Genomic DNA, 10,746 nt, shown 5'->3' with positions numbered 1-10,746 from the left:
CGCAGTGGATTACATTGTTTCTGAAGGGAATGCGCCCCCGATCTACATAAATGCGTCTATGTTCGCGCGAATCATTCATGATCCAGCCTCATCTACAGGAGTATAATGTTTTGTAATGAATCTTTGCAAATCGCCTTTCCTAATAATGTGCTAATTAGCAAGTTTCACGATGAATACAATTTCACTAAAGTAAACGGTCCCTCAGAGAGCAGCTAGGAAGAGAGGGGCGGGGTCAGCAGAGCTCATTATCATTAAAAGGAAAATGCTACAAAAACAGCTTAATCTGAAAAGAGCTGTTTTTGACAGGGTAAAAAAATGTATTTTTTACACTACCATTGAGGAATTTTAACCAAACTATGTTACAGACTTTTCATTAAGACCCTAAAGAATCATATCAACTTGTGGAAAATGGGCATCCTATGACCCCTTTAACTAATTACAAATTAGCCATTTGAACAATATTTTAGCAAATTTGTATTCTGTCCATTCTTAAATGTTATGGTATATTTTAAATAATTGAATCTCCATTTTACTTACAGAAGTGTCAGGTTATGAAAGTAAAATGGATTGCAAACAGCAATTCATGTTGGCATTGACACTAGCTAACATTTACTCCATTTGAGGTTGTACATATTTCTCATCAAAATGTTTTCAGTCTGCAAATTTTTCTTTACATTTTTCCCCCTTGGAGGTGTCTGTGTTAGGACAGAAGATTTCTCATGCATGTGGCGTTCACAGATCACAGTGACATGCAAATCCCCAAGCCTGTTCTTTTATACCTGAGGCGTTCTAATTGTACTTTAAAAACACATTTCACTGAGAGTGCACTGTACTTTTTATATTATCCAAATAAATGTAGGTGTACTTGAATGACATATCATGGGAATAGTGTGAGTCACACAGTAATTTCAGTTATTGTTGTTGTAGCATGGATTTATTGTCAGAAATCAGGTCTCAGATCTCTTGTGTAATATTATCTTGTCATTGAAAGCATCGCCTGTCATGTCCAGGAAACGTTCTTCCTTGTCATAGGAATTATTAATCTGATACACTGCAATTATGTTTGTAATGTTTTGGTGTGCTGTTTTAGGTTGCAAAAATGTTACCTTCCAAAAATAAAACAGTCTCTCTGATGTCACTCTCTCATATTTTATGTCAAAGATAATATAAAAAGAACATAATATGGCACACAAACACATAATTATTCATTCTGTTTCTGGCAGGTATATTTGCACATTGATATTTCCTTCATTAAATGTTTTTTCTTTTTTTTTTCAAAAAATTAAATGCATTTCAAACTGGCATAATCATAGTCATAAAGAACAGAACACATGCAACAAAACTATGACTTTTCAGCTACTCCTTGATTTTAAATTATCTATTGTAACCAACTGACTACTGTAAATCATCTGAAATAAACATCAAACATCATTCGCATCTCATTTATTCTGTAATCTGGCATATTTGTGAACTGGGATATTCAAAGTGGAAAATTGTAGGATGGGAAACTGCTACCCTTGTTTTTTTTCCTGATCCAATCAAAGAGATTCATTAAGCAGAGTAAAAAAGGAATAATGTGCACTGATGAATTATGTGCAAGTTTGAACATGAATGTGCATTATGTAAAATTTTTATTTTAATTAAAATAAGTTTTTCATTTGGTTTTATACAATCAAAAGTTGATTTTACTGATAGTTCTTCATCTGCATTTGTAGGCACTACTGATAATCCATTTAGGCTTTCCATAATCCATTGGCAGGGATGCCTGTAACCTTTGTACGGTTGTGCACTTTTATGCAACATCTCTAGGGGTTGTGAAAACACAGAGCAGGTGCTGATATTCTCAGTACAAAGATGGCATTTACTGACCCACTCTGCTGATCTTGCCATGCTAATGATGCTATCTGAACTGCTGGATAAGTGATAATGCTACAGCTCACCTCTGCTTGTTTGCTGTAAAGTTTGTTTTTATGAGCAGCACTAATGGAGCCCCAGCTAGATGAAATGACGCCGATCATACAGAGTAGGAGAAATGCACGAAAAACTTATAGTCATAGGGGAGTCGTGTACAGAGAAGTTCAAGTTCAAAGTACAACTTCATACCTTTCGGAAGGCAACTTTGAACTGTTTTTCCAGTCGAGATGGAAACAAAACTAGAAAAAAAAAACGATCAATATCAGTAATGTAGCAATAAGGTTTCATTTTTCTTCTCAGGAGTGGTGTTAATGGAGATTTCAGAAGTGCATAAGAAAGCCCAACTGGAGCTGGAGGAGACTGTAAGTATGCAATATGGTTTAAGATCTTGATGCATCACTTTTTTTTCTCATATTCCTCTCTAACTCCAGAAGAAGATGTAGATATTTATAGGTATTCAGTATGTTCCTGGATAATAATTGTAGTTTTAATACCCTTGGTTCTCGAGTATCAGTAACATCTTGGAGCCTTTTGTGATTTTTTTTTTTTTTGAACAGGAAAATTTCCTTCAATTCAAAATTATTTTTATTATTATTATATTAATAATAATACTGATACAACTACTACTACTAATAATATGCCTTATGGAATATATACACTATATTGGGGTCAATAAGATTTAAAAAAAATAAATTAATATTTTAATCAACGGATGCAATACATTGGTTAAAAGTGAAAAGTAAAATAAAAAATATATTTCAAATATATATTTTCTTCCAACATTGATGATAGTAATAAGAAATGTTTTACGTTACGTTATTTTACGTAAATTGTTGTAATTTAGAAATAAACTACTAATTTAGAATAGTCATTTGAAAATAAATTCTAGTCTGATTTTAGCCCTCTTATTTAAAGCTCCATTTAAAAGGGGAATTCTCCTTGAAGACTTCATGTAAACTCCCACTGCTATTGATATTGCTATTGTTATTGATATGCTATTGTTAACTGGGTAACATCTTTGCATATAAAATATTACATGTGGAAAATGTTTACTATGTTTTTACAATTACAACTGCTGAGATTAACTTATAGTGAAAAGTGTTGTTAATAGCACATGAAATGTAATAAATAGCCACTTTATTTATTTATTTATTTATTTATTTATTTTTAGTCAAGTGACCCTGTAGCTCTGTTCTCTCAATCTCATCTCACTAATGTGTCAGTGGACAGGGCCAAAGATGCAATAATGTAGAAGTACGTGTTGATCTGATTCTGTAGGGCCAGTCTTTCATCACACTTACGTCATACTGAGACAAAATCCGAAACACTTCATTTTGGCACCTTGGTTTCAGTAAAAGCTGTTTTTGGACCAATGAGGAAGTTTTGAGTTTTGAAACTTACAGGATGTTTCTATAGTACAATTACTGTATTTCTGATCAAAAACATGCAACCTTGGTGAGCATAAGAGAATACTTTCAAAAACATTAAAAAAAATGACTGACCCCAAATGTTTGTAAGGTAGTGTATAAATATGTAAAGTAGCGTCATTAGAGCAGTGCTAAAAATATAAAATGCAACTTTTATGAAGTAAACATCTTCAAGGAATATTTAAACCAATGAGCAGAACTGTAGCAAGCAGTGCTATTGGGGAAAAATTTTAGGACATGAAATTAATGTGTATTTGTAACTTCAAACATTTTTGTAGTCACTTGATCTTGAAACTGAAACTTAAACTTAAACGTTGACATTATAAATCATACAATAATATTTTGCCTTTGGGATAGTGTGTGTGCTGAACTTATCTGAGGTATGTGACTGTATTAAGGGCTGACCCTCTGCTCTCTTGAGTTTCAGAGCATTTCTTCCTCCCAAACCATTTTTTAATCAGATGATCTTGGGTATTCAGACTCACAGTGTTATGAATATTTAACTACCTAAGCTGATAAGATAACCCTTTTGTTCGACTTCTCTACATAATGTTATCATTGTTGTGGAATTATATGGTGACTTAATGCAATTTCACCATTATTGATTGTTATCGCTCTGTGGTGATTTATCTCCATTAACCTTGTTGCTACAGTTCAAGAGGTTCCACAGAGAGCTCATCACTGAACTGGAAAGGAAAACAGATATGGATATCAAGTACATGAATGTAAGTATTGCATGTTTTTCTCTTCGTCAATCAAGCAACACTTCCCATTCCTTCACCTGTGCAAGCAGGGACATCTCATGAACGTTGTGGTATTACAATCCCTCTAGGCCACTTTCAGAAGATACCAGTCAGAACACAAATTGAAGCAAGACTTTTTGGACAAATCACAGGCCGACCTGAAGAAACTGCGCAGAAAAAGTCAAGGGAAGCATTCGTCCAAGTATGAGATCAAAGAAAATGAGGTAAAGTTTCTTGTTTTTTCGTTATGAAATCTGTTTGTCTGGCAGTCTTTTGTCTGATCATTTAATCGAATACATAACAGAGCTGTTCAGTTTGTAGTCCTACATTTTGGAAGAAAATGAGCAATTAGCAGAAAATTTGCATTTTTGAGCCATTGATTCCTTCTGTAATTTCCTCTGGGTTTTGATTAGTGCTGTCAAACAATTAATCGCGATTAATCGCATCCAAAATAAAAGTTTTTGTTTACGTAATATATGTGTGTGTGCTGTGTATATTTATTATGTATACATAAATACACACACATGCATGTATATATTTAAGAAAAATATATTATATTTGTATATTACATATGTTTATATATAATATAAATTCTATAAATATTAGTGCTGTCAATCGATAAAAAAAAACAAACGAATTAATCGCACATTTTTCTGAAATTAATCGCGATGAATTCCACCTAACATTAAAAATGTTAAATATACTTTTATATTGCAATTATTTTTATCAAAATAAAAGTATTTTATTATATCAGTGCTGTCGATCAATTCAAAGAAATGAACTAATCACAATTTTATTTTTTAGAAATTTATCGTGATTAATCGCGATTAATCCCACCTAACATTAAAGTTTTTAAATATACTTTTATGTTGCAATAATTTCACATTCAATCTTAAAATTAATGTACAAACAACATAAAGACAGTATATTTTTAATATTTGCTTAATGGCATCTTTTTTATGACTGAAGGCCAGTATCACTGATACCAATTAATACTGATTTCCCTATAAATAATTTCCCCCCTAATATTTAGCCATTGACTATAGCCATTCAACATTACAGTATAATTGAGAGCTATCAATTTTAACATTTACTAGACTTTCAAAAGTAACTTCTAATTTAAGTGAACGTAAAACAATCTTCACATAAACCCATTATAATAAATGTCATAATTACACTGAACAAAATTATAAATGCAACAGTTTTGTTTTTGCCCCCATTTTTCATGAGCTGAACTCAAAGATCTAAGACTTTTTCCATGTACACAAACTGTGCCCTTCAGCAGAAATATACAGAAATTGAAGTTATCAAACACTAAATTCTAAATGAAATATTGATGAATCCTTAAAGCTATAAAAGTTATTTTCCCCTCTTTTTTTCTTTGTCCTGACCACGACATTGCATGCACGTAGTTTATTTCGCGCTTTGATATGAAAGGATACAGGCTACAGCGCGCGCCGGCACCATTGTGTGTGCAATTGAAGAGCACGCACTGCAAGCACAGTACCGTTTCCGCGCTCGTTTGACTCGCGCCAGGCGCTGAAGTGAAGTGGAGCATGTCTCCCGTTCTCAGTCGTTCTGTCGTTCTGCGACTGAATAAATGCACTTCTTGTCAAGAGAAAAAGTGACAGAAGCAGCAGTTGTGAGTGGGGTGGCCAACCCTAGTCCCGCCCCTGCGTTAATTGCGTTAAATATTTTTAACGCGCTAAACTGAAAAAATTAATAGCCTGCGTTAAAGCTAATTTTGACACCACTAATAAATATAAATGTATACATGCAAATATTTTCAAAATATATTCCGTATGAGTGTGTATTTATATATACATGATAAATATACACAGTACACACACATATATTATGTAAACAAAAACTTTTATTTTCATTTTTATTAATCGCGATTAATCGTTTGACAGCACTAGTTTTTAGGTTAATATTACTTGATACCTCAATAACTCAGTCATGAAAGTTGCTAACAAGTTGCTTGAAGTCACAAGAAACGAAAGTAGCGATATTGTATGAATGTATCGAAAAAGAAAACATATGGATAGGACATATAGGACTTAAATACTGTAGGCAGGGACTTGGATATATGCATTGGTTGTTGATTGGATTTTGAGATGTGGGTGTTGCACTCAAACTGAAGGCAGATGAATCACCAGAGAGAAGTCTGTCATGAAAGATCCTTCAATGAATAGAGCTGAGATAAACCATGAGATTTATTCATGAGATGAGGTTATACAGGTTAAAAATCTTCAATGAAGACTGCAACTATGACAAGGATGTGTTTACATGCTTGATGAGTCAACCAATAAAGTCCTTATATAGCAACATTTAAAAAACCAACAACAGTGACTTCAAAATTCATGTTTGAGGTTTGACAGTCTGTAATTTATTTTGTAGGGCATAAGGTGGAATTTTTTTCAAGTAATATTCGTGACAGACATTATATTACTCGTAAATCCAAACCTGCTATTCTAAAAGCAAATTAAAAAGTTCTTGAGGGAAGCCATCACAAAGGGTTGGCTCTACACGACAAATGGGAACAGCTCTATTCAATGACGTTTCTGGATCAATATCAGAAACATGATTTGACACTTGCACTGAATCTGTTGCAGTAGATTTTAATAATCAGTTTTAATAGCTCAACAGTCATTGTGTTCTTCCTTTCAAAGGCACATTGTTTCTTTGAATAGTTAGCAATGGAAACCTTTTTATGTATTGTGTTTGCTTCTGAGTTTTTTTTTTTTTTTCAGTCTTGTTTTGAGACGGATGTCTGAAAGAAAATTGAACTGAGCCGCTGCTGAGTTAAACAAAGCATCAGTCACAATCATGTAAATTGTTTTCACTGAGGAAAACATTCAGAATAAAATGCTTTTCAGTCATTGTGTGATTTGTGTTTGCTTTGCAAATCACAATGAGTCTGAAATTAGTTTAAAATTGCCATTGTAAGCACAGTATCAAACTTAAAATAATCATTTTGGATTGAAGCCATATGATAGCCATGTGGGCAAGTGCACTGACATATGGTGAGGTTGCTTTTTTGGGCAACTTGAGTTTTAGTCCTGGCTTGAGGTGCTTTCCCGGTCAAATTGCCCTCTGTCCTCTTCCATGATTTTCTGTCTGTCCTTCTACTATCCTATCTCAAATTAAGGCAAAAAAGCCCAAAAACATTTTGGGTGGGGGCAAATGAAGTACATATATGTTTCCCATCATGTAAATATCTATATTTTAAGTTGATGAGATGTCATTTATCTTAGCTGGGACTGAAATCTCATCCAAAAACATGTCAGGTCGTGTCCCTGACAAAATCCACCAAATAATAATTTCATATAGCCATGAAGTCATGTCATTCGTATTCGCAATGCACTGCTGTTGTTAAAGCCACTGAGAGTCAATACTCGTGTAGGACTTTCTTGTCCAGACATGATCTGCAAATAAAAAAAATGATTCTGAAAACAACTCCAAGGAAACAAGCAACGTTCACGGTCACTATGACAACTTGCACAGAACTATAATAGCAGGGGAATCCTGGGAAGAAGAACAGAGCTCTGTTTCTGGTGTCATTTTCACAGGTCTGCTGGGTAGCAGCTCTGTTCTATAAAAGTAATGAATCCTCAGCCTGGAAAGAGTTACCCACGAGAAAATTACTGCATTAGCATGAGGTGTTGACTATGTGGACTTCATAATGATATGACTGATGTCTCATTTTGTTGAATGTGATGTTTTGTTTGTTTCTCAATGCAGTATGTCCCAAAAATGGTTTATTTCAAGCAAGAATTCAAGAATGTGTCTGTTCCTTTCTAGCTGACTACTGTGAGAGTATAATGTGATGCCATATCTTATGATCATTATCATCTTTAGTGTGTGGAGACCATCTCATCCCGGCAGACAGACATGCAGAGGTTTATTGCAGAAGGATGTAAGGAAGCTCTGCTGGAAGAGAAAAGGAGGTTCTGCTTCCTAGTGGAGAAACACTGTGCCTTCACCTATCAGCTAGCAGCCTTTCATGACAAGGTGACCCACTGAAAATATTCAGCTTTCTGATTTAATAAATATTAAACTCACTGGTGTTCCAGTTAATGTTGTTAGACATGGCAGCAAAAAGTAATCAGAAGTAATGGTACAATACTGTTGAAAAGTCTGGAGTTGATAAGATTTTTGATTGTATTTGAAAGAAGTCTCTTATGCTCAGCATTGCTGCATTTATTTGATCAGAAATACGGTAAGAATTGTAATATTGAAAGTATTATTACAATGAAAAATAACTGTTTTAATGTATAACATTTTTACAATTTTAATATATTTAAAATGTTTGGAAAAATGTAAAATATAATTCATTCCAGTGATGGCAGTGCTGAATTCTCAGCAGCCATTACCCAGGTTTTTAGTGTCATATGATCCTTCAGAAATGATTCTGTTATGTTGATTTGGTGCTCCAGAAATATTTCTGATTATTATCAATGATGAAAACATTTGTGCTGTTTAATATTTTTGTGGAACCATGATACATTATTTTGATAGGAATATTACTTTTACTGTAACTTTTGATCAATTTAATGCATCCTTACTGAATAAAAGTATTAATTTGTTTCCAAAAAAATAATACTCACCTTTTGAATGGTAGTGTACCTTGTTTTGCCTTTCTTCCTTTGAACAGTTTTTGCATTTTCCCCCACAGGCCAAGGAGATGCTGACCGTCACACTGCCCAGCTGGCAAGATAAGTGTACCAATGCCTCCAGGGTGCCAGACACAGTGATAACCATGATTGAGGGTCTGCAGACTCCAATGTCAGTCATACCAGAGTCCTCGCCTACATTGGAGCACAGTGACTGGGTTAGTCTCACACAGAAGAGAATGTACCACCATTAACATATGTGTAAATGCTACTTTTTTAGTTTGAGAGCCACATAAAATTCAGTTGTTTAAGTAGAACACCAACTGATTAAGTTTTGTTCAAAACGGCACACTGACTTTAAGGTCTCTGCTTTGTCGCATTTTTTTTCTCCTCAGACCAATTCCTGTTCAATTGTTCCACCACCGGCCCCATCACTCAAAGCCCACACAAGCCCACTGGCCAGCATGTTCTCCCAGGACGTTCCTAAAAGCCCCATCTCATCAGAGCTGTACTCAGGCAAGCTGACGGCTGCTTACATTTTATCTAATCAGACTTCATTTCTTCTGCTCTCAACAATCAAGCGTACTAGTCTTTGTGTTGATGAGGCACTCCTTGAAATGTTGCTGTGATTACTAATCTAGCTGATTACTGCCACAAAATATATTTCGTTAATATCACGTAAATTGCACTTTGCAATCTACAGATCAAGACAGCCTAGACGGAAACGGCTTGTCTAGGTCTGAGTCTGTGTCTAGCGGTATGGATATGGCGAAGAAGACCAGGGTGCAAACTATCTTCCCCCACACAGCAGGGAATAACGAGACCCTGCTGAGCTTTGAAGATGGAGACATCATTACACTGCTTATTCAAGAGGAGAGGGATGGATGGCTGTATGGAGAACTAGAACATACTGGACAGTAAGTGAACCATTATATAGGACTGCTTGTTTTTCCATCCTTAAAGAGATAGTTTGCTCAAAAATGAAAGATATTGCTATATTACTCACCCTCATGACGTTCCAAACCTGTATGACTTACTTTCTTATGTCGAACCGTACGGTTCTCCACACACGGTTCGGCACGTGCTAGGACCGCAGTTCAACTTAAATCTGACAAAGCATCTGTAATATGGTTTGCTATAAATAACACCTAAAACAAACAGGGTTCGGCTAATGTATGTTTCTGTTGATGGATGCGCATTCTGGCTTCCTAGTACATTACAACAACAGCGATGAAAAAAAAAAAACGTGGACAAACCATTCACTCTTGTTCAATGCGAATGCCGTATGCTGGAATATGAGCATTTATTCCGTCATCACCCGGGTGCTGATAGCGCGCACGCACAGGTGAGACCTGAACAACAGCACACGTTGATATCTGTGTTTAAACTAAACTAATTTAAGCTTTGCCAGTTTAAACATTTAAGAGCCAGAGGACGCGAGCTCGTGCGCGCAGTGAGAAGATTTGTGCTTGCGCTCATCCGAAGCACGCAAACCCGCACCTCAGAACACGCGCAAATATTAAGCTCTCTCTGAAGTATTGTGTTTAAATGGACAAATTCACACAAAAATTATGTCAAAATGCCCATCTTGGTAATTATCCTATAGCAGACATAGTCGGCTGAACTTATTGTATCAGTGCACTGGATCAGTGCATTCTCTTAAAGTGACAGCAAGTTTTTTTTGTTATTTGTCACACTTAAAATATTCAGATCTTCAAACAAATTTTAATATTACACAAAGTTAATGCAAGTAAATACAAAATGCAGTTTTTAAATGATGATGATTTCATTTATTAAGGGAAAAAACTGTCCAAACCTGCCTGGCACTACATGAAAAAGTAATTGCCCCCTAAATCCAGGGGTGTGAAGTAACGAATTACAAATACTCACGTTACAGTAATTAAGTAGTTTTTATCAGTAATTGTACTTCTTTGAGTAGTTTAAAAATTGTGTACTTTTACTTTTACTTGAGTACATTTTAAGTAGGGCTGCACGATAAATCGCATGCGATATTTAACGCGCATCTTGTCAGAAAAGCCGGTTCTG

At 35.0% G+C, this 10,746-nt stretch overlaps 1 protein-coding gene across 5 annotated transcripts in view; it reads left to right on the top strand.

Annotated features, from left to right (window-relative positions):
* The window catches only part of LOC107669227 (brain-specific angiogenesis inhibitor 1-associated protein 2-like protein 1), a 22,102-nt gene that overhangs the window by 5,104 nt on the left and 6,252 nt on the right, over positions 1–10,746 (top strand). For all 5 annotated transcript variants that reach the window (XM_016461390.1, XM_016461389.1, XM_016461387.1 and 2 more), the window contains 7 exons: positions 2,215–2,276; positions 3,995–4,066; positions 4,174–4,308; positions 7,946–8,098; positions 8,763–8,918; positions 9,096–9,216; positions 9,404–9,617. In XM_016461390.1, coding sequence (XP_016316876.1) covers positions 2,215–2,276; positions 3,995–4,066; positions 4,174–4,308; positions 7,946–8,098; positions 8,763–8,918; positions 9,096–9,216; positions 9,404–9,617 — 913 coding nt within the window. The remainder of the gene's footprint in view (positions 1–2,214; positions 2,277–3,994; positions 4,067–4,173; positions 4,309–7,945; positions 8,099–8,762; positions 8,919–9,095; positions 9,217–9,403; positions 9,618–10,746) is intronic.

This window comes from Sinocyclocheilus anshuiensis, unplaced genomic scaffold, assembly GCF_001515605.1.
Source record: "Sinocyclocheilus anshuiensis isolate Anshui unplaced genomic scaffold, SAMN03320099.WGS_v1.1 scaffold220, whole genome shotgun sequence".
In the NCBI taxonomy this organism is placed as follows: domain Eukaryota; kingdom Metazoa; phylum Chordata; class Actinopteri; order Cypriniformes; family Cyprinidae; genus Sinocyclocheilus; species Sinocyclocheilus anshuiensis.
The sequence above is the reverse complement of the archived record's forward strand: the minus strand, read 5'-3'. Positions and strand labels throughout refer to the sequence as shown.